The following is a 25,947-nucleotide window of genomic DNA, read 5'->3' on the forward strand; positions in this document are numbered from 1 at the left end:
ATATATGCAGTGCTTGTAACCCTGGCAGCAAATTACAAATGACTGCTTATTCCTAAAATCACTTCTTGCTTTAGGAAACAGCGAAGGATTCTGTTTTGAAAAGCAGGCTCATCTGTGTTTTCTTACAGCATCAGTCAAATAAAACCCCAGAAAAAAAGAGAAGTTGTGAATAGTTGGAGATACAATCTTCCTTCATCCTTTCTGACTGAAAATGAATTTCACTAAACAAATGGCATATGCAACAGGACTGTTGAGATATGTTTAGACCTGGGAAATAATAACTGTTTTTGTTTTGTTTTTACCACAAAGGATATGCATACACTGCCACAGGGCAAAATTCACACACAGAGAAACATTAATTCAAATTCTGAAATTGTTTCAAGAAAACTAATATGAAGATTTAATTTATATATTAAAATTGAATTAACAGGTACATGTTCCTTCTGACAAGTATGAACTGAAAAGCCATTTAAGCACTGCTTGTGCTTAATCAATTTAGATGACCCTGTGTGTAATCTAAATATACACACACTGACATACTATACAGAAGGAATTTAAAGTGAATTATCACCATGACTTCAGCTGAGACTGCTATGCCTGTCTCCAGCATCCATGGTGTACAGCTACGAAGTGCCTTGTGCAATTACATTTACACTGCTGCTTATATAATGGCAGTGCAGCCCAGAGATTTACCACTCTGCTAGCTTGATTCATTCACAGAAATATCATGCAGTAAAGATGAACTTGGCTGTTTATCTCTGAGTTACAAATACTGTCAGTCAATACGATTAACCAAGCATTTCCAGCTCCACACGCTGTTTGGCTGGTACTGGTTACAGCTGATAGAAACAATCACAGACCCGTCCGTAAGAAATGCATGAGTTGGTTTTGCTTCTGACTGTATTCTCACTGGAAGAAAAAAAAAGATGCAGATAGTGGCTTTTTAACAGTAATTTTCACTATGTCAAAACAGCAGCAGATCTCAGAAAAACTCATGCTTTGTGCTGATTTCCTAATTGCTTTGCAGTTCATGACAGCTAGCAAAGTGCTGGGGACTGTGTCCTCCTGCAGATACACAGGGACAACTAGTAGTGCCTCCAGAATATCTGCAGAAGAATCGGTGTGATACTATGGGTTAGACCAGACAGCAAACATTTCTAGTGTGTCTGAAATAACAAGCTCTGAAGATAGTGACTGAACAGATAACCACCAAAGCAAATGGCTGCTTTAGTTACAAAGAGCACTTCGTCTTATGCAAGGTTTGGCTGGCACAAATGCTTGTTCACAGACCTTAGGGAGGGATGAACCAACAGCATGTGTATTGCCAAAAGTCTGAAGAGATCCACCACTTACATTTATACAGAAAGCAGCCTTATTGCTTCCAGTATACATGCTTGGCAATGGGCCACCGGAGCCCTGCTATTTTTGTGGATGTTCACCTCCTACTGTAGCTCATGAAACCTCATACATCTGATTTCAGAGCACCTGCCAAAAGAACGTTAATTACAAATTTGGTGGATCAATAGTAAGTGTGCAATCAACTGGTTGAAAATTAGGTCCCCAAAGCTATTTGACACCAATATGGCATTTGCCTTGCTGCACCTCACACTGCAACAGCAGATTTAAAAGTAACTTCTAGCCACCTTAGCAAGTGACATCACTACAGTGCAAAGATGACAGATTCCACTATTACTAAATCAGTGTTTTCAGAGATGGTTTAAGGACCAGGCAATGGATAAGACAATTCAGTTCCCTCACCAGATTAAGGGTAGAATTTTCACTAAATTTCAGGTCAATAAAATTTTTCAAGCTAGTTCTGAAATTACATCTGTTTAAGCAAAGATTACATCCAGACAGCATACCATACCTCCCAAATGATGCTGAGGCAATGTTTTGGTTGTCACTTTCTATCTGACCTACTCGGGAGAACTATCTCTCCTTCTAAGTATTCTTCCAGTCCTAACCTCAATTCCTCTGTCTTCCATTTTAAAATCTCACTGTGGCTTAGATTGTTACTATACAAAATGGTGGTTGGATTGAAGCAGTGGTGACCAGAAGCAATGGTGATTCAGTTGAACTCTTCCTATGGAGAGATACAGAAATGCTAATCTTCTGGTAACCTGTGACAAGAATTCACTGTCAATGATTATGTGTCACACAGTTCAATATTGCTGCCTTAAATTATAGCAGCTACTTACAGTACAGTGATAGCAGCTACTTTGAAGAATTTCTTCAGCAAACACAGATGCTCCATGAGCAGATCATGACTGCTGTGAGCGGAAGGAAATTCCTGCCAGTATGCTGCCAGGCTTGGTGTTGAACTGTTTCAGATTTTTCCTTATTTTCCTGCAATGAAATCTCATCGAATGAATCCTCTCCTCTGCCAGTCTCCTGGAGATGTTTTCAGCAATATACTGCTTTCACATACACTTCATTAATCTTTCTTCTAAAGGCTGGCACATTAGTAGCCTATCAGAACCTTAAGCTTCTTGCAATATGGCAACATATTAACTAGAAGAACAACTCTGTATGCAGCATCTGTATTCAAAAGCTTTTAAAATACTGGATAGAAAAAGTGTACTGCATGGAATGTTAAGTTCAAAAGCTAAATAAACATATATATAAATTACTAGATAAATTACAGCACCTAAAAAGAATAGTTGAAAGGGAAGACTTATGAGTTGACTTTGGAGGAAAATAAGTGTTTTAGAAAAAGAAGTGCATGATTCCCATTGCAAAAAGAGCAAGTTTCTGCCTGAGTTAAAGCAGAACCCAAGCTATAACAACATCCACAAAAACTGATACAAAATAACTTCCAAAATCATAGCACAGTTTCTGTGCACTGACAGAACAAAATAAAACACATATATCTCTGCGTTAACTTTCCAAAAGAGAAATATCTAATGGCTACACAGAGCACAAGAACTTCAGATCAGCTTCCAATATTTGAATATTTTGGATAAGATGGATGAATTTTATTTATTTATTTATTTATTTATTTTTCATATGGATACAGTGGGGAATAAAAAATTCTTAGGTACCCATTTCAGCTGAAACTTATGATCTTAACTTTCATATTTACCTCTTTCAAACTATGAAGCCAAATGAAGAATAGCTGTAGTAAGTCACAGCACTTACAGTGCAAATAACTCTAAAACCACAACAACAGACATCTTAAATATTTCAAAATCTCAGCTTAGAAACCTTCCTTTCTAGCCTGGAGGTGCTGGATTTCCACGCTGGCAACCTCTGCATTTAGTTAATAGTCTGCTGCAACTTGCTCCTCAGCTGCAGAACTTCTAACAGCCATCAAAAACACAACCCCAAAATGCATTCTTGCCTCTAAGATCCTCAGAAATACATTTCACAACAAACATCATCCTTCCTACTTTGGTCTTACCTTGAAGGCCAGGCTACATGCATCTACAGTCTCTTCAAAGACACTGGGGAAAGACAAGTATATTTTCCTATCTTGTCCAGCTACTTAAATAGCACAGAGAATAGGAAAACTTAAGTTCAAGGAACTATTTCAATGAAAATTGTTTCACTCTGGAAAACAATCATTAAATATAGTCCTTTAAGGTAAAAATGATACAAAAGGTCTCTACAGCTTCAGCGTCACACACAGTGAAGCAAATAGCAAAGCTGCCTATGACATCAGCAGTAAAAGATGAAGACCAGATGCCAAACTGAGAAATTGATTTTAATGACAATGTTGTCAAGGAATTTGGTGAGAATTAAGTGTGATTTGATAAATGGGCGGTCTTAATGATTAATATATTTTTCCTTTTGAATCTTCGTATAAATACTATCTGATGTGTGACAGATCCTACCACAGTTTCCACACAAACCAAAAGAGGCAAATCAGCTGCATAAGGTATTTCTGCTGTTATTCTTAGTGATTATTGGAATAAAATGAATTCAAGTCATGTCCAGTAAAAACAAGACTTGATTAAATGTTCCCAATTTAAGCCCTGGAGTTTAGCAGTGAAAGAATTTTAAAGGAACGTAATACACTTGAAAAATGTTTGATCAATTCAAAAGTTTCATCACTCTGGCCTGCTCTCAGCATTTACTCAAACAGATTCTGATAATAACATTAGTTTGAGATCTGTCCTCTATGTAATTATTTCACAGAGAAAGGAGAGAGAATAGAACTCCTAACAGAAAACACTGCTGATACTCAGTTGTCCTCAAAGTATCTTTGTGTGATTTGCTAAGAAAATGCACACATCCTTTATATATTGCATTTTATCTGACACAAATTCCACTTATGATCCCTGTATGTGTAGAAGAAATGTTCCATCACACATCTTTGCCAATTAACTTTGGGAAGAACTCTGTATCTCATTTTTCTGTAGGCTCTGAACACACCATGATGTGAATATTTTGCAAATGGGAGAATCATTACACCCAACCAACACCTTCACATTTTGAATGAAAGTAAAATTCAGGAAATCTGAGTTTAAAATAACAGTAATAATTACTTACATATAATAATCCCTAAGACATTAGACATGCCTAATACAGAAGGTAGCAGGATGTATCAAGGTATCAGTCAATAAAATGAAATAGAACATTACTGTGGTAATAATTTTCTATTACTTAAGCCAGCAGTGGATAGCAGGAAAAACCCACTGAAACACTATGGTCTTTCAAAGTGTTGTTATAACGAAGCATTTTTTATAACAGAACTTAGAAAGATTCTTAAAAAAAGGATTGATAAGAATAGTGAATTCTGTACTGCTATAAAGAAATATTTATTACAGTGCAGTAATTCCACCCCTGGGTTCAACTCATTGTATAAAGGAAAATCTGAAAGGAATCTCATACATGACTAAATGCATGAACCAAGTACACATTTAAACAAAATACCAAAACATAGAGAAAAATGATGAACTAGAAATAAATGAATTGGTTTCACAACAGAATGAATGGCCATTTAGCACATAACACTTCATTATTAAAGAAATGGCATATGGTATTTCAAGAAATTCTAAGAGTATTCACTGGGATTGGTCAAAAAGAGAGGAAGGTGTTTCAGAAGTGAAAAGAAATACACAATTAGCAAACAGGAAAACCCTGAGAAACTTTCCACTTCCGTGGTGACCCAATCAATACATAGCTGCATTTCTTTCTTCTACTGGGAGTTAAGTGTGATCTATCTTCAAAGCTAGTATTAAAACAGGCACATCCATTAACTAATGCAAAAGCAATTTTGGATTATACAGGCACAGTCTCATTGAGTTAAGCATGCATACTTTAAAGAAATATACTTAGAGACAGAATAAAAGGCATTTTGGCTTAAAAATTATTTTAACAACTAATAAATGTCTTCGATGTTTAGAGGTATAATGGAAATAATAGAAGAGGATATAAAAAGAAGACAAACAACCAGAAACAGGTTTTACTCTTTCTCTGAGATATATGATATAATGGGCTAAGTTCTACAAGTACTTTTCTGATCAAAATTGGGTTACTTTAGAAATGCTTTAAAATGAATTTTTAAAAATAGAAAAAAATTGTATAATGTGTTTATGTGTTTACACAAATGAAAGAATCTATTAGATATTTTCTTCCTTTCAGAATGCAGTTTTCAAATTTTGAAAGGTAACCGTAGGAAGCACATTTCAATGCAAACATTTAATTAACTCAATTACCAGAAAACTTTCAAATGAGTTTTAACAGCAGGCATTCTTAGCAAGTTTGGTTTGCTGTATAAGCAAGATGCTGGGAAGCTAACGATAATAAGTGCATTAACTTATGAAGGATTAGCATCATTTCACAACTTCCCATCACAGTAAGTCATGTATGTGCTGTTATATCATGTCTGTCTGTCTTCTAAGAAAGTACTGCAGCCAACAAGCTATTCTTAGCAAGCTTTCTAGAATCACCGAGACTTGTCCTGGGAGCCCACTTTAAAGGATGCTGGGAGACATTTTAAAATGAAAGAGAGAAATTAAAATTTGCAAAACCTGTGTTCAGGACCCTCCCACTGAACAGAGAGCCCATGAAATGCAAGGACACTTTGTTTTTGTGGCCATATCCATGACCTCATCACTCCGATATGAACCACAACAGCAGTGCAGTCCAGACATGGACTCACAAATTTTACTACAGGCAACAGAGAATTTAGTGTTAACTGTAAAATTATATATAAGAAGCAGCATAGCTGGGTTGACAGTAACTTCTGACATGAGCTCGGAAAGTAGACACTACACAGACATCACCAACCATAAGTCTGACAGATATTTGCCATAAAACAAATGACAAGGAGAAGTTGTAACAATCAAATCATGATTTAAAGTAATTTAATCTAGCCTAGACTGACTTTTGTCAAGGATGGTTAGATGCAATGAAATCAATCTGATATGACACAGAGGGAGGAATAATTCTTAAAATTTTATTAACTCAAACATAAAAATGTACTGCATGAAATCCTGACTCCGCTGATCTCACTGGCAATTTTGCTACCAACTGACAGGGCCAAGATAGCACCTTATCAGTGTCTTCCTCATGCTGTAAACCCCTACTGCTAATACTCTAATTCTAATCACTTACATGTGTGCTAGCAATAGATTCTTATGTTCAACATACACACCTATGACAAAAAGACTATTCATAACACCAAAAACTATTCTTGACTGTACAGCCAATAAGTGTAGATATGAGAACATAACATACATTAAGAAAATGTATCATTATTTGTGAATATATAACTAGTCAAGATGATTTCTCTATTTGTGAAATTGCTTGCATTCTGTATAAAATTAGAGCCCTCAGCATATATTTAAAATACTTCTTCAGGAGAATTAATTAGTATTCCAAACAAGTAAATAAAAAATATCTTCCCAAATAAAAAATAAATAAATTCCCAGATATTCTAGTTATTTTATTTCAGAATAGCATTTGGTTTGAACATGTACGTATCTTAAGCTCTTTAAAAAATCTTTCTGTACTTCTTGATAAGCTAGTAAAATGTCTTCCTTGTCAATATTCTCAGAAAAAAAGAAAAAGGTCAAAAAAAAAAAAAAAAAAAAAAAAAAAGCACTGATCATGTGCAGGTAGCCTACATAAATACACACATAAACTTCTACTGTCAAAAGCAAAATTCACCTAGTACACATATGTCATCAAATACAAGAGCAACTTTGAACTTCCATGGAATACAGTGGTGTGACCTAAAATTAAACTTGTCAGAAAATACTGAATCTTTTGCAACTCCTATATGAAAAGATAAATCTCAGTAACTGAAAAGTATGGCAGTATTAACAAACTACAGCATTTAAATATTATCTATAAAGGCACTGGAAAGTAAATACATTAGCAACACGGTAAACATACCTAAACTGTTAATGAACTTAGAACATTTCATTGAATGAAATATTCAAATTCATGTGGATTAGAGCAATCAACAAAATATGCACAAGATTCTCAGCTGCTCCAAAAATACTTCAGTAGATGCATTCATTCATATTAATGCACTCATAACAGAGACTGGCACATAAACCATGAGTTAAGTCTTTTGGATATTGCCTCTCTACATTCAGATCCAGTAAATTTAATTAAATTGTTCAACTGAATTACTTATAGAGCTACATAACAGTACATAAATTTGATCTGCAAATTTATTAGGAGAATCAGTAACAACACATCTGAATCATTGACTCCTAGAGTCATAGAATATCTGGCGTGGGCCCAGATCTGAGTAAATGTGACAGATTTCCTCAAAAGCTGACTATTACTTCTAAAGTATGCATCTATCCCAATGGAAATGCCAGTGTGCTTAACAAACTGTGAAGTCCAGGAAAGAATCTATAGTCCTGAGACAGCAAAAATACAGTGTAACTCAACAAAAAGTACTCAGTACAATCACAAGAACTGCTGAAATGTCAGAGCTGAGATTATGTTTCTTTCCTCAACTACAGTGAATGAGCTTGCCTGATTTGGCCAAACGTGCTTGATGACTCAGAAGTTTAAGACATGGAAAGATTAGTGACATACAGCAAACTGCAGAGAACAGAGCCAGCACCCTTTTGGAAGCTGAGAGTGAAAACAATAGACTACACAAAGTGTTAAGCAAACCTTGACTTCATAACGCAGATTTCAACATATATGGCTTTCCTCAGTATCACCTATTTCTTCCTACCTTACATATGAAAGATTCAAATACTACTTATCCAAGAAATCTTTTTTATGGATTTAGTAATGATCTCTAATTCAGCCAGGCTACAAGCAATGATTTTGTACTTTTGTTTGTTTGGCTCATGTTGCTTGGGAATTAGTAAAAGCTGAATTAGAAGGGATATGGTTATACAAAATTAACTTCAAGCAAATGGAGCATAATTACATAGATTATACTGTTGCCACCAGTAAAAATGAAATTATTTATTCTTTTTTGTTTTTTCCCCATGGAATTTTCCACCTACTACACCAAATCTCTGCTAAACAGTCATAAGATTTACTTCAGCTTTACTTCATGAATTGTGTCCTTGTCACTAGCTTTTAGCATATTCTACTGGAAAAGGTGTTTGCCAGCCTTGCCTAACATGAAAACTTTGTCAACTACATTGTTCACAAAATGCCTCAGTCTTGCTTTGAGCAGAGGGTTAGACTAACTACAACACTAAGACACAAAAACCAAAATCCCTCATTTTCTTTCTTTTTTCAGATGGCAAAAAAGGAGATGGCAAAGAGAGCTCCTTCTCTGCAAACCACTGATGACACCAATAACACAGTATCATCTCTTCTGTTTTCTAAAGATGTGAACAAGCCACAGAGCATGCACAAAAGAACTATAAAATTTTTCTAGGGCTGAGCTGTTTATGAGTAGAAGGGAAAGATTTGGATCAGAAGTGCAAAGCTTTAGTGCACTAAATGAGAACTGAGAGGTTCTTTGACTATTCTATAAATATAAGCATTTCCAGCAGGGAAAACATACCAGTTTTTAAAGACTTTAATTCAACAGCAAAAAGCATAACAAGAATAAACAGTTTGTACTTGATGACAGACAAGCTCAAATGAGAAACAAGTCACATCCCTATGACTATGAGCATCAATGACCATTGGAAAAAGCTATGCATGTGGATGGTTTGTTCTAAGTGTTCCTCCAAAGGCTTTGCATGAACACTACTGTCTACCAACTGCTGAGATTAAAACAAAGGTTACTGGGTGAAAACATATGACATTTTATAGAGGTTGTTTGACCATAGCTAGAGGTATCTCTATAGCCTTTACAATTTATGAATTGCCTTTTTTTCCCTATCGTATTCTTATAGCCCTTCTATTTTACAGTCTGCTCTGCCATCATTATTCAACGACCAATTTATTTATTTATTTTCTCTCCACAAGCTTTTTCTTTCATGTAAGATCTTTCTGAAATGAGCCCCTCTGTATTCGGTCCATGCACCTCTGTTTTCACAACTTTTGCCACATCTGTCTTGGTGGTTTTGCCAGCCAACACTACCTAAACCCATTTTCTTTAAGTGCCATCTATGTGGAGAAGTTCTTAAATTTGATGGAACTCCCTTCTCCACCAAATCTCCTTTCTATCATGATACTTGTTATTTGCATGTGAGATTCTTCTTTTTTTCTTCTTTTTTTGCCTCATTCCCAGTAGACAAAAAGGACAGTCTGTTTACTTTCTCCTTACAGTAGCAGGAGATTATCATGCAGCTCCAGTACTTCCTCTATAGAGCAAATACATTTTGTTTTCAGTCTTTCTCCACTGACAACATTTTCTGTAACTTTGCTCTTTTTTCAGCTCTGAGTTGAATTCCTTTCAGTTGTTTCTTTTCCTAGGGAATCGTGGAACCATAGAAAGGTTTGGTTTTGAAGGGATTTTAAAGACAGTTTCAATCTCTGCCATGGATAGGGACACCTCTCACTAGCTCAGGCTGCCCAGAGCCCCATCTTGCCTAATCTTGAGTGACTCCAGGGATGGGGCATCCACACCTTCTTAGGGCCATGTTCTTTGAAAAAAGTGCTCAAAGCCGGTCATCAACTGTGAGAACACCTCTGCAGGTTTTTCTTCTACTTCTTATTTTGTGCCCCCCAGCAAAAAAAGCAAACACGTTACCAAAATACACCATAAGTAAACAACAGAAAGTGTGTGAGGCACTGTAATCAACAAGTGGGTTTTTTTGCCAATTTCACTAGTCCTTCCACTCTGACAAAGACTGAGGTTATTTTTTGAATAGTAGAAGCAGAAGCTTCTTACATTCATGACTCTAATACTTATTTTTGTCAGTGAGAAACAATATAATATCGATCATATTTTACTATCAATTAAGTGGCTGCAATTTCCATTTCTTCATTCAGAAGTAATATAACAAGAGCAATTTTGTTCTCATTAAAATAAATGTGAATTTCCAAGCTATGCAAATATTGATTTAGGTTTTTTTAGAAATTGAATTTAAAGGCATAATTTTGTATTAATGAATTTGTGACGGTTTTTAGTAAGTCTTACATTTACAACTCATTTACCTATGAAGTAAAAGAGTACTATGTGTTTTAAAATGATCTTTTCTACATCATGGAACTATCAGTACAGGATATTACAACAATTTGAAACCTAGATGAAAATGTTATTTTTAGTGTTCAGTTTCTCTCTTAAAATATTATTAAATTTAAATAGTAACAAAATTATTTCACAGTGCTTTAATGTATGACACCACAAGTAAATTCATAAAATATTAATTGCATTGTCCTCAATTAAGTATGTGCCTACTCTGACACAAAACCACAGGTAATTATTATGAAATAATAATAATAAGTTAAATAACCAGAAACTGAAGCAAAATCATTATTTTCTGACCATTCTAAACATTTCTTGATCACTTAGACTTCACATTAGTTACTGTGCTGGTTTCTTACTTGGAACCGTTCATGCTATAATGGCCTATACGCCACTGGATAATGAAGCATGTGAAAATAAAGTTGTGTGTTTGCCCTGTGATGCCCTCCTGAGATTAGTAAAATTTTCAATGCAGTTCCTGTGGCTACAGTTCCATAGCTAGAGATAGAATGAAATCATATTAATACCTACAAATACAGAACCAAAGTGTAGTTGCATAAAGCCCACGTAGATGATGTCTTTAGACACAGTTATTTTCAGGATCAGAGTCCAAAGACAATGTCACCTGTTTGAATTCCTCAACTTTTGAAAACCCAGTAAAAGAGTGCTTATTCTTAAAAATCTCACAAGAATTTACAGAGAAGACCATACATATTTATAACAGTTCAATAACTACTCCACTGTTGCAAATAAATCTTCACGTTAAAGAAATTTTTGATCAATTTCTTTGCAGAGCTCTGCAACTTAATCTTTGAAGAAGTAAATACAAGCGCACAACTTCAGATGAAATCTTTCCTAAATCGAACAGTAACACAGTAAAAGGCACTCAAAACTTCAATTTTTTTTTCAGACTAAGACTTCTTTTTTTCCCCAGTGAACAACAGTTTCAGGAAAGACCCCTTCTCCATGAAGTCAAGAGGCATGTACCTCTGCTTTATTCCAATACAGCAGAGAAAAGGGAGATTGAAAGGGTGATTGAGGACGGCAGGGGAACCTAATGTAACAGCATCAGATTTATTCCTCTTCTAGAAGATCTGAACACTCAATTTCATAAAGAAGCCTGCAAGAGTGCATAAAACCTGTTGTACTCACTCCATGGCAATTTAAAATAAAGATATTTAATTGCTGTACAATTGTGTAAAGCCCTTAAAAGAATTCATAATAAATATTTAAAGATTGTTATAGCTTCATATTGTATTTCCAATTCTTTTATTACTGTTTTGCTATTTTGTAAGCAAAATATTTTCAATTCATTATTGATAAATATCACTGGTAATTTATACTTCTTTCAGAATTATTAAAATATCCATTAATACATTTTTATACACAACAACTATTTCTAAAGAACATACTTACATGTTAGAAAATGTTATCAATATGAAGTCCCTTAAACAAAACCCAAACAATCTATGCACTTGCAAAAAACTCTTATCTTGGCTTATTTTCTAGAAAATGCATGCATTTTTCTACTCCGAATCAAAACCAAAACATTACAAATCAGCCAAAAAAGGCTCCGAGAGTTTTTTTTTTTCCTTTGCACTTTCTAAATCACTGAAATTAAAATGAAGGTGTTGACAACCAATACAATCTTTCTATTGCAACGAGATACCACCTCTGTGGATGGTGAATGTTTGTCATAGCCGTTATCTCACAGTCAGTTTAGGGAAACATGAGGGTTAGCACATAAGACATTCCTTATACAGAGTAAAATGCTATTGTCATTCAATCAAGTTATACATGACAGCTTCATATATGTGAATATAGGTGTTTCTTTATGGCCAATCAGTAGCAAAAGGCTTTTTATATGCTGCTATGCCTTCATGTCATTCAGAAAGGAGACAATCTGCCTCAAGAATCCACTAAACACAGACTGGTTTCTGGTATGTATACACTCAGTATATGTACAAAATGAAGAAAAAAGAGCAAGAGTTGCAAAAGGAAAAGAAAAATCAAGAGTGGATTTACATCCAAAAATATGTTACTAACCTGTAAAACTTGAGTCATTCGTGAAACATAAAAAAAAATTTCCTGTTTCTAGTGCTCTTAAAAATCTGATTATATCTGACATTCATATTTACTCCAGCACTTTTTGCAAGAGTCACTCACTTTTATAGAACACAAAACAAAGGAATGTCACATGACATAACTTGATATTGAAATAGTTGCAATGTGAACCAAATAAATGTGAAGTAAACTTAAACTACATACAAACACTGATATTACATTCTCAAACAAGCTGAAATATAAAATACACATTAAAACTGAGAGGCATTTTTATTTCATATTGTTTATTTTAAATCCCTACTTCATTTTCCATGTAGCAATAGTTCTAAGTGTCCTTACAGCACTGTTATTAAACATAGACATTATAGATCCAACATGAGATTAGAAAATGTCCACCTAGTTCACTTCTGACTCTAGAAATAAAACTAACTTTTTTTTTTTAACTACCTAAATATAATCAGAGCCTTGTATTACAGGCCAGAGAAATGTAAATCTTACCAGCAAAAGCGTCCTCCATTGAATCTCAGATTCCTCCTAAAATGCCAGCAGAGCAGGTACTTCCAACACTGTCCAAAGCCTGTGCGCTGCACTTGTCCAAACTAACAGTCAGGCAACAGCTGCTCAGTTTAAAGCTACAAACTGTGGCAAAATGCATAACTGACGTGCCTTGTGTAAGCCATGAAGAAGACATGCATTTGGCTCGCTCACTGAAAGGTCAGGTTACCCACCTCCCCAGATAAAAGCTGTAATACTGGGACTCGAATGGAAGGAAGTTTACAAATTAAGGAGTAGCATGCATCCTGCTAAGACTAAAAGCATTTGATTTTGACAGTGGAGTTATAAACAAAAGCCATTTTAATTCTGCTGGATTTTTGTCCTTAAATATATTAAGAAGTAAGAGCCTACACCCAAACTTTTGCACAAGTTATATTTATATCAGTGTTGTTTAAACAGGCCAAAAGTAATAAACTGAGTTAGTTTTGTTTTAGGAAACTTCAGCCGAAGCATTACAAGAACAGCGGCACGGATTTCTTTATTAGCGAATGCCCTGCCTTCACAGCTCTGCTGTGCTCCGAGCTGCAGCCTCCAATAAAACCAGCAGCGTTGGCTGCAGCCAGACAAAGGGCTATGACTTAGGCAAGGATCCAGAGAAGTTTCTTTGAGAGGCAAAGAAGAAGAAAACCTTCCTGAGGCTTCCAGAACAGCAATTAACTGTAAAGAAATTACAGATTGTGGGACTTAGACAACAGACTTGGAGGCTGTCCTTATGCTGGCAAGCTACATGGGCACCCATACTATGCCCTGATCCAAGCAGCCATCCATGTCTCACTCCCACATTTTTATGGCTTTTCTTCATTCTGACCTTAGCCTTGTCTACACACAGTTTACATCACTTTCACAAGCAGCAGGACTACATCAGTGAAAAATTAGTTATGAAATTTGCTAGAGTACACGAGGTTGAAAAACAATACACTGCCACTAGAAACTTCTCTCCATTTCCCCAGGAAGTTGGAGGGAGTGATCTGTGCAGACCTGGAATGCAAGTATTACACTTAGAGTCACTTTGTTTATACAATTAATATACGTCTTGTCTGAAAAACCTTTACAGGAGGAACTATCAGGGAACACAGCCAGTGTACCACTGTTTTCTCACTGACAACACCAGCATGTTCTTTCTTAATTAGAAGAACAGCAATTTAGGATTATTTCCAACTTCTGGTTGAAAACCGTTGCACTTAGATTTCTGAAGAATTCATATTAAATAAGATAGTGTAAGGACTATTATGGGCATACAGTACAGGAATTAAAAATTGATTTCATTTGTAAATATCAATTTTATTAATGTCATTTCCCTATAAAATTAACCATCTAATTAAATATTTCTCATTGCAATAGGGTCAATAATACAGATTTTCCCACTAACTATAACAGTGACTATCCGAAAATCTAAAGAAAAGAATCAGAATAATTTTGGTTCTAAGAAGAAAACTACACAATGTATCTCGAAATTATTAAAATAAAGAAATAAATCTGGTTATAAATAAAAAAACATTATCCTACAATTGTTGATTCTCTTCTGATTTGTTTCCTAGAAACAAAACTTCAATGGAATCTTTACAGATGACTCTTAAGTCATCTTGAGGTTTGAGGTCCTTGGGGTTTTCTTTGCTTCTGATTGACATGCTAACATAAACAAACCAAAAAGTTCCAGTCTACACTTCAAAAGTTCCCATGGAAATTACTTTTACAAGGCCCATTCAAACAAATGTTCAGACTTTTAAAATAATAAACAATAATAAGTAGTTTAGGGATTAACTATCTGCACTTAGAATCCCATTGAATTATTCCTTTTTTCTGAATAATAATTACTCTTCATTTAAAAAATGTGATTTTAAAATTATAATCACTACCCTACCTTTCAATCTTCTCTCATCACTTGTCCATCATCACAGATACATTAGTACGTACTGCATCTCCTTCCTCACAGCACAGCTCTCACAACAGAGGCAGACCCATGCTATACATTTAAATTCTCTTCTGCTGGGAACAGCAGCTATAGCCTATCAAACAGAAGTACTGCTGGAAGCAGAGATTCACCCGCATAATTTAAAAGACTGTGCATCAAACTGCCAAATAATATGAATGGAACAAAAAGCTATACAAAAAATATCCTAAATTCAGTTGTTTGCAAACTGTTTAACTCTATGCATTAGTTAGGATATCTAGACTTATACAAACTTGCACTTCCAGCACAACGTGTACATTACCTGTTCTGTCCAAAGGAACCATTGTACATGCAAAAATAATTTTGGTTTTTTTTTTTTTTTTTTTTTACTCAGGCTAATTACATTAGTTAACTTCTTCAATGTACATATTGCCTAGCTCAATTACATATCTTTCCATCTTGCAGCAATATATATTACAATGCCCAGAAAGACAGACATAAGTGTGAGAAGAGCAGTGCAGGCAGAGTTTAATTCTTTGTGCCTAGTGTCCCCTTCACTACCAAAACCTTGCCATGTAAACCCAAAAGAGTCTCCTTTCTTAAGATCAGTATAGCCTCCCTGTATATAAACAAATCAGTTTTCTACTGCTCTTGGTCAAAAATTGTTGTCTATTCAAGTCCTTGGTGACCTTGCTCTGGAATCTCAAAAAGAGCAGTAAGGGATATATACAAAGTTATTCTCTAATGGAGGGAAAGGGGAAAGAAGGGAACACGTTTCATTTCTACGGTGACTGCATACAGGTATCGGATATAAAGCAAGAACATTTTCACAGATGCTAGTTCCTTCTTTATGATTAAAAAAGGAAAAAAAAACCCACAATGCCTTTTCCACTTCATCTTTTAAAAAAACAGTCAACAACACGTGAACTGCAACAGTAACTATATCCTTTAAACCCATTCCAGTGAAAATTCTGGCTCAAACAACTACAAATAAACTTTTATAACAATTAATTTGCATGAAACTGAACAGGCTGAGAAGCAGGATTTCCTTTCTAGGGAAAGAAATCTGGTTCCAATCCAAATTGTATTGAAAGACATTCCCAAAATTTCTTATTAACCAGAAATTTTGAATTACATACAGACACTAAAACAGTGCAGCTGGAACGTCTTCAGTAGTTGCAAGTGAAAATTATGCTCTCTATTGTAACAAGGACACTGACAAGGATGTGAACTTCACTGACCAGCTGTGGGAACTGCAGGTCTTGGTGGTTCCCGACAGCCCACACTCAGAATGCCCCTGGGCCAGCAGGACCTGAGCTGCAGCCCCTCAGCAGGGAGCCAGCTGAGAGCAGCACTTCCAGCCCTGCTGCTCTGCTACAAAGCAGGCCCTACACCCCTTCTTAAAGACTCTCATTCCCAGATTCACGTGACTGGGAGTTCTGGTTTGGAGGTCTGCGTGTGGAACTCAAGAGTCCACCCACTCTTCAACCCTTGGGCATTAGCATTCTACTGCTTTCAGACTGAACTAATGTTACAGATCTGTGAGGTAATCTCTAAATGGTTTATGTCTTTTGTACCAGAAAGACTTCCTTCTCCCCTGTATTGGTGAACAAGGCAGAATTATTCTTACTGTACAGTGAAAGGAAAGATTTTAAAGGACCTTCAATGAGAGTTCCCACTCATCTTTATTACATTTAATTTTAAAAGCAAAAAAAATTTAGAAAGCCAATAATCTGAAGCCTGCATTTTTTTTTTTACTTGAAAAATGAATAACTTAAAACAAATCTTGTTTCAAATACATTACTAAAACACATTTTTCTTCAAAATCATTTGTCACTAGTAATTTTTGGGTAAGACATACGCAACTCTTCTAGTCCTAAGTACCTTAAAAAGTAAGATTAGAATTACCTAGGAATAATATGTTTAAATGAAACGCAAGAGAATATATACAGGCATTAAAAGCTAAAATATTAATCACGGCATATTTTTAACACAAAAGAATTTTGCTTATGTTACAAGTAGACATTTTGCCGAAGTCCTATAAATCCATTGAACTTAAGTACATTATACACATACAAATACCTAGGGCAATTCAGAGATTTTAAATCCAGGAAATAATTTGACAAGATGAAGTACTTGACAATAATAGTGCAAGACGTGTTTGCCTCTGTCCTTTTCTTCCAGGATTTTTTTGAAATGAAAACAGTTTCCAGGAATAAGAGCCCAGAAGAAAAGAGGGGTGATGAAGTCTGACCCTAGAACTGCCACTTTCTATCAGTTCAGAGTGTCTGATATGTAGGCTTTTACTTCAATATGCAAGAGTATTTGTCAAGTCTTCAGTAGCACTTTTACGTACCTAGTTTTTCCCAAGGTAAAATAGCTATCAAACTGGCTATCACCACAAAAACATCTTAATTACTTCATAATAATTAATCACTTCATTCAGCATTTAATTGCAACAACTTTAAATATTGCAGTGTTTATAGAACAAAGCAAGAGAAACATGGACCTGTTAGAACACATCCAGAGGAAGGCTTCAAAAATGATTCAAGAGATGAAACACCTCCCCTACAAGGACAGCCTGAGAGAGCTTGGACTGTTCACTGGAGGGCTCAAGAAGAGACACTCAAGGTCAGGCTGGACACGGCTCTGAGCAATGTGATTGAGCTGTGGGTGTCCCTGTTCATTGCAGGGGAGTTAGACAAGATGACCCTCAAGGGTCTGTTCCAGCTCAAATAATTCTAGTATTCTATGATTCTAAGTTCGAGTTCAAATTTCTGAGTGGCAGAAAAGTGCTAGATAGTCCAACAAGTTGTATTTATGCCAATGTAACATCGCAAATTACTTTTGGAGATAATAAAATGATGCATAGAATCCTTTGATTTTGTAACACATTATATTTCCACTTAGGACAGTGCAATTGGTGTTTAAATTTTCACTTGCTAATTGTCTCTTTTACTTAGTTCAAATCATTAATATGGTTCCTTACCTCTCGACAGAGAGGCATAGTGCCATGATACTCAAGCTACCTCTATCTCATCTACTGCCAATACCAGAAAAGTTAATGTTTTGGAAGACTATTAGCTGCAGCTGCTTATAGTGTTCTCAGATAAATTACTGTAGGGTATTTTCCTGCATCATGAGAGCACTTTGGTTTGGGTCACAGTGAGTCAGCAAGAGGTCAAGTGTCTCTATGCTGCTCTTTGCTGTACAAACTAGACATGTCTGTAATTTGTCTTTCTGAAAGAAACAAATCAGTGATCTGCTGCACTTCTATCTGGGACCTCATACTTGGAGCTTCAATTGTACCAAGGCATCTTCCTAAATTTTAAATTCTTTCTCAAGTACAAGTTTAAAGGAAGAACTGTAAGACTTACGCTCTCACAACACTTGAAAATCTGTCCTTTCTTGTCATAGCTTGTGAAACACAGTTACGAGAAACATCTGCTATTTCTGATCAAAACAATAAAAAAAAGATGAGGGCAGTCTTCCCTCCTTTCTTCAACAGGCTAGCTGACAAGAAGAAGTACAAGCTAGAAGGATACAAAGCTTATTTTCTGCTGCTGTTAGTAATTCAGGGCAGCGCACTACACTGAAACACTCACAACTTCTGACTGCCAAAGCAGATACTTATTTTCACCTCCCTGGCCTCTCTGCAACATGAGACAAATAACTTAGATGTACTGCCAGCTCGTCTAAGAAAGCAAGGTGACAAATGTGCAAGTTTGAACCATTTCTGGAGAGCAGTGAACCACCAGTTGAAGGACATTTCTTCACTACTAAACAACATGAGAGCCAATACAATTATTTGCTTTTTAAGCACAACGTGAATTGGTCAGATGACATGCTGCATCTTACAGTAAATCCCATAATGCATTTGGCAACAGATCTGTTATCAACTGAAACTTTTTACCCAGAAGCTAATCTCATCTAAACCTGAGGTTAAATCCAGTAGTAAGAGAGGGTGTTGGATAGATTAAAATAATGCTTTTAAGAATCTGCATGAACATCAACACAAGCGTACACCAATAATACACTGCAGAGATCCCCAAACCAGTACAAAGTCTCTTGGTTCACAATGCACATGTGCAGGTACTACCTCAAACTCTAAAAACTATTGTCTCAGGCCTAGGGTAACAGTCATTAGTTGGGTTTACCAGGCACAAGGAAAATGAAAAACCCTATCAAAATAGGACATTGCACTATACATACCTCTGTTTCTCAGAATATATTTAAAGCCTAGTCATGTGGCTCCACATACTGCTGAAATTCACTCAGGTGTCATCTGTACCTGTCCTACCACCATAGGCATTCCCTCTCATTTGATATATCTGAAGAGAGACTATTTAAAACTAGAAAGGGTCACATGCTGGGATGCAAGTTTTATAACCTGATCTGAATACATATTATATCACTATCTGCCTATGAAAATGATGACAGTGTCTGTATTAAGGAACTATACTTAGAATCCTCTAGTGATTTTGTCATTTTCTTGTAAAACTCTGGGGCATACATCCACATGCTTCAATTCTGCAGTTATACAACTGAGATATTACTCCTTTTGTTACAAGGTAGCATGATGATAAATCTCCAAATACATACAGTAGTCTTGGAAATATACTAGGCTGTAATTACAAATTAATTTAAAAGCAGTTATTGTTCTGTACAAAAATCCTGTTGCAATGCAATGAATTCACACCAAGCATGCATTTTTTCTAGTTTAACTTCATAAACTGACTGCACTAAATGACAGAATGATAATCTTACTTGATACTAAGACCATCAGCATGCAACGTTAATATGCAGCAGCCATCATCAATAGGTATTATCCACATAGAAAATACCCCCATTATTCAGAATGATCAGATCCTAAAAAGATGAGGAATCCAGGAGAAGATCAACAGTAAATTTGTAATCAAATGTATATACTTACCAGACAGTTCTGTGCTGGCAACTGGCTGCATAATGACAACAAAATAAACTGAGCGTAGTATTTCTGAAGTCCTAAACCAAACCATATCATGAACAGGAGCTCCTCTTAACTAAGAAATATCATAGAAAGAAGAACCCTAACAATAGTGGCTTCAGCATTATCTTTGGATATTTGGATATTACAAGAATGTTACAAAAAGAAAAATGTTGAAAACATGTCTGTTCTGTAATACTCTTTTCTGTTTTGGAGGCATTTTTACTTTATTAAACCAATAATGCTAGTTATTATGACAGAATGAATTGCAAATATAGACCTTTGAGAACATGGAAGTTTTTTTATGATATATAAAGCATGGAATATTATACAATACTTTGCAATACTTCCTGCACTTAAAACGGTCAAGGTTCAAATGTTAAATCTTTACTACCTTTAAGCATTGTTCTTCCAGCTGATCCTCCGAAGATATTTAGAAGACCACTTCTTGCTCCTAATGATGTAGTCGCTTCTAGTAAAGCACCAGTTATGTAGTTAGAGAGCGCAGTCCTCTGTAAAGTGGCACGATACTGAGGGCAAGCACCTGTTGCACATGGTTTTACACATAAACCATCACCTTTGCATTTACAGGTTGTATGTAAGGCTGGGAGTTTTCTCAAAAGATGAGGAAAGTATTCAAAGATGTCTTCTGCTCCTTCTTCCCTCACAGTATTGAGGATCTGTGAGAAATAAAAAAGGTTGAAGTTAGTCCATTTGCTTAGGATAATAAAAATATTTAAAAAAAAATCCAAACTAGCTTGAGTTGATATAAAGATCAACAGCCTCTACAAGAGGGTGCTATGTTAAATGCTACATTTATGCATTAAACCTAAAGTACCTAAGAAACTCGAACTGACTTACAGAGATTTTGAATTGGTTTTCTACACAGACTATTTAAATAAGATGGTACTGTGGCTTTAAATCTACAGTTAACAGCATTCTACTGAAAGCTGTTTTTAAGGATCATGAATAGACAAAAAGAGCAGTACATCTGGTCAATATTTAAAATAAAGAGTATACACAAAAGTATTTATAAGGCTATTAAATATCCTGTATTTTCAGTAAAGCCTTACAGATATCAGTAGCAGAAAAACAGATCCACTCAGGGGTTGCACTTTTTCTTGCCGAGTAGGGCGGGTTTTTGTAAACAGAAATGGTTTTAATCACTGTGAGCAATCATTCAGAATGTTCTGGTGTCATGTTCATTGCATTACTTCCAGCCTACGCGCAGGTCCTCTATCTAATATTGGTTTAGTACTCTTTTTCCAATATTTGTGCTAACACACTAATGAACTTCAGTCTGTGGCTTAGCAACTAAGTAATGTTTGCTTATTTAAGAGTCTAATAATCAAAGCAAGAATCTGGAAGAAATCTTCTCACTTAGTATACAAGGAGAGACTTGATTCTTTGCATTCTTGTATGTTGACTTATTAATAAATAATTAATAAATTTAATTTAAACATTAATAAATTTGTTTCAACTTCTGTGATTTATAATTGCATAGTGAAAACTACTACTAAACTAAAAAATTAGCATAGGAAAGAGTCATTATATCTCTTACTTTGACAGATGCCAAGACAATTTTCAGGGTTTTTTTCCCAAGACACTCAGTGTATATGCATATAACTGCCATCCTACATTATGTCAGTGTTATTAAATAAGTTGTTTTTGTCTAAGATAGTTGCTTTCATAGCCAATTTGTTATTACCGTAGGAAATCAAAATATATGCTTTTCTTGTTTTTACTCCTTAGATGTGCAAAGGAAGTAAGTTGATGGTACAATGACTTCTTGTGATTCATGGCCTCTTTTTGCTACTCTTCCCCCCATATAAAAAAAATCCAGATAACCACTAGCAAGGCAGGAAGCACATCCAGTTCTACACTGCAAGCATACACATACTTGGTTAAATGCTGAGACACTGTTTGCACAACCTGGCCATTCTGTATGTCAGCAGCACCCATGATCCCAGGGAGACAGACCCAAGCCCAGAAAAAGGGGAGGTGAGCAGTCCCCAGCACACAGATCTGTACAACTGCATTTTCTTCATACACTTGCGTGTCCCAGCCATTAGGTGGGGGGGTCAACTGCCCACCTTCCACAAGGACCCTCTACAAAACACTATTAAATTCAAAAGTTGGGAAGTTTTTGGTTTTTTTATGTCATAAACAAAAAAACAAATAAAAGTCATAGAGTACTCGTCTCATCTTGGCTTTAATTTTTTTTATTAGCAACTTCTTAGGGACAATGGTAACTTTTGTTCAAAATGTAGTAATTTATTAACTACTGATGTAAATCAATGATTTCAAAAAGAGAACAGATATTTATTAACAAAAATTAAATATATATATTTTTTGCATGGTACCTATGACTTATATAACTCAATTCCACTGGAAATATAGCATGTTTTGGGAATTTTTTGACTCTCAGAAAGGACATCACACACTTCCACTTTTATTCAGAAAGAAAACCCACTCTTATTGCCCTGGTAAATGGTGAGTGTCTGCAGGGAGCTGTGGCATGGCCATCTATTATAGCCATTGACACCACCTGACACAGCTTTCCACAAGGTGTGCTGCTGGACTTGCCTTATACACAGATCAGGAGTATGTCACACATAGTAGACGAAATCAGTCTTTTTAGCTTGTTTAAAAAAAATATTTAGTTAATGAAAATAATTTAACTTTTCAAAACCACAGTTACCTTCCAAAATATTTTTAAAATTGGGTCCTGCAACTTATAAAGGCATGTTTTGTTGCCTACACAACTGAAATTTCTTTCAGCTGCCAAAGCAAAGAAACCATTTGTTGACAGAAATAGGCGACAGTGTTTTGCTGGAGAGATTACACATAGAATAATGGTGTTAATCTCTATTGTATAAAAGTAGACTTCAGGGCACTAGCTGTCTCCAAAGACTCTGCGCTTCATGTAACATTTTCAAATAGTGTCTGTTTTGACGGGTCAAAGCTCTGCATGCAAAACTTCTACAAACAGACAAGGTTACAAAACTTACCTGCCATCAAATGAACAAAAATCATCAGAATAGGAACATATTCGGTGGCATTTGGAAAAAGCCCTCACAAATATGCTGCAACTTTTGGTTAGCCCAGAAGCGGTCAGGCAGTTGGACTGGATGATCCCTGCAGGTCCCTTCCGACAGAACTACTCTACTCATACTATATGTATTTATCCTCAGATAACTGATAGAGAAAATCATCTTTCAGTGAGATTGCACCAGGCAATGGGGAAGTGTAATTTTGCCCAGCAGACAAAGTTGATTTTAAACCAGGGCTTAGGGCTCACCCTGCCAGATACAGTTATATTGACTTGTATCACTTATTTTCTCTACTGAAGAATGATTACCTTAATTAACAATGAACACGAATCAAAATGAGGAAAGTGCAGCGTTAGACCGACAGTCACTCCTCAAAAACAACCTCCTGTAATTGGGGCATCGCTCCTGGTTCACTTGTGCCTTCTGTATTGAATTAAAGATTTCAGAGCCATCTGCAGTCTGAGGCCGCCATACCTCATGTACTTTATGTCAAGCTGTAATTCACAAGCAACTGAAGATAGAGTCTAGCATTAAACTGTATTATTAAACATACTTCAAGTTTCTTGTATTTAAAAAACATAATTTTAGTGTGGAGAACTGACTTAATTACAGGAAAGAGTTTAAGGATGAACTTTCTTCTCTGAACCTCTTTAATGACCACATACGTAAATAACAGCATTAGTATGTAACCTAGGCATCTCAAGATATACTTCATGAAATGAAAGTAATACATGCTAACACTTTTTCTTTTCCCTTGATACTACACAGTACTTTTAAATGGACGTGCTACAACAGATAATATTACTGTAGAAGTATTCCAATGAAAGTATATTGTGGCTTTGATAAATATTTACTTTCTTCTATCTGTAAAGCTTAAAAAGAGATTTCAGTGATAAGTAAAAAGCACACAAAAATTACTTGCCACATGAAAATTTCCACAAGAATACAGAAGAAAAAAAAAGCCCTCCAACTCAAAAAGGAAAACTAGCTTTAAAATAAGAATTAAATTCAGGCAGAGCTCCATCTCTGTGGCTTACAAACAAGGCCATATTTGGAAAATAAATGGAAACATAAGATCTGAACTTTCAGATGTTAATAATGTAGCTAATAAATCATCAGAACTTTACTTTAAGAAAACTCAGTTTTGCTTGTAGTAATTTAAAATGGTATCTACAAGTTAACTTATTGATAACCTTAAGGCAATAAGATTTCTTTACAGTGAGAGCAGACATATTTTGTTAAGATATTTTTCAAAAATAACTATAAGAACAAGGAACTTAATGTTGGCCTTGACATTTTTTTTCTCTTATATTCTTTTCTTTTGAATAATCATCACTGCAATTGCTAATTGTTACCTCCTTTTCTCCTCATGTTGCTGTAGGTTTACTACATAAAAGTAGCAGAAACCTAGATACCACAAACATTCTTAGCCTTAGTTTAATACAGATACTCCCCCATGCATACTGCTGTACTGGAAATATTGAATGTACAAGCTCACAAAAATAATTGCTGTGATTTATTTTTTAAAGTTATATGTATCTTTTCCTGTTTATTTTAATGTTTTTGCTGTTTTTCTTTTTGCATTTGTTTCTGCCTCAGATTCTTAGCCTAGAACCTAAGGTGCATGTAATCAGTTTGATAAACATCTAGCAGCTGCTCATATGAACTCCAGAAACTGGAATTAACATTTCCATGTATTAGAAAACAGGCTCAGTTTATCTAACTTTATCATAGCAATAAATAATATGTTTGTCCAAAAAGCTCAGCATAAAGAACAGCCATGGAAAATTATGCTTATTGCTATGATGCTACAAAAAAATAATAGAAAATTAGTCCTCTAAGGAGGGGCTTAACAGCTCATTGCATTGTTTCTGATATGTACCTGTGCAAAGTGTTTCTAAAAAAACATTCACCAATAAATCTGGAATGTCCAAAATGAAGCACTGAAATGGAAGAGGTACGTACATGCTTGGATAGAACTAGGCTCCCAAGACCCGACTTCTTGGCCGCATGCTGAAGACTTACACTTAAAGTACTTTACCTACAGAATGGATGGAAGGGCTGCCTACAGCCCCTGTGCAGCATTGCTGCAACACAATTCCTTCTTTTACTGTATACTTGTAAGGACATTTTAAACACCTGCAAACCAGAATGGTACACTACCATTCTCAGGACACCACAGCTGAAAGATTATTTAAATGTCTCCTCCAAAAATATGGAAGTCTTACAGAGCAGAAGAGCCTAAACAGAACTAGTAACATAAGAACAGCTGCTCTTTTAAAATTCTTTCCGTTCCTAGGGAAAAAAAAAAAAAAAAAAATCATCAAAATGAATGAATTCTGACAGGGATTTTTGATTTTGTAATTGCAGGGTTTTCAGAAGAAAATTATTCCACATCCAAGGACAATCCTATAAGCTTTTATACGTATTTATTCTACAACAGCAGGACTCTATACAGATAGCAATCTGCTGTGAAAAAAAACCATTGGGTCAGAAAGAAAAGAACACAAAGTGAAACTGGATGGAGGGAAGAGTGGCTGAAAGAAATAAATATGATTACTAGAATGAGAATTTCTTCAGGATATCAAAAAGAAAGAGGCATTAATGCACTTGGTCGATACTTCAGTTTTATAGCTTCTAAAATTGCATGCCAAAATTACATTCTGCTGCATTTATTTATTGAAGTTCAGAAAGGGCGATGCTGATGGTCTGATCATTCTCTGAAGAATCTTAGGTTTTCCAACACTTACCTCATTCAGATTATGATTATATCCGCACTGATTAGCCCACAGTGTCTCAAGATCACTGCTCTTTCTCACTGTCATCACCTTTTGAAATATGCTTTTATTTTAATTGGGAAATTTCCTAATGAAATTTCCATTAATAAATTACTTTTTCTGAC

The 25,947-nt window shown here is 35.5% G+C and overlaps 1 protein-coding gene across 1 annotated transcript in view; it reads right to left on the minus strand.

Annotated features, from left to right (window-relative positions):
* The window catches only part of PLCE1 (phospholipase C epsilon 1), a gene marked incomplete at both ends in the record, with an annotated part of 120,794 nt that overhangs the window by 58,264 nt on the left and 36,583 nt on the right, over nucleotides 1-25,947 (minus strand). Inside the window, one exon of the mRNA XM_079535377.1 lies at nucleotides 20,387-20,672. Within this exon, the coding sequence (XP_079391503.1) occupies nucleotides 20,387-20,672 (286 nt within the window). The remainder of the gene's footprint in view (nucleotides 1-20,386; nucleotides 20,673-25,947) is intronic.

The sequence above is a fragment of the Tetrao urogallus genome (genome assembly GCF_951394365.1).
Source record: "Tetrao urogallus genome assembly, chromosome: 5".
Lineage (NCBI taxonomy): Eukaryota > Metazoa > Chordata > Aves > Galliformes > Phasianidae > Tetrao > Tetrao urogallus.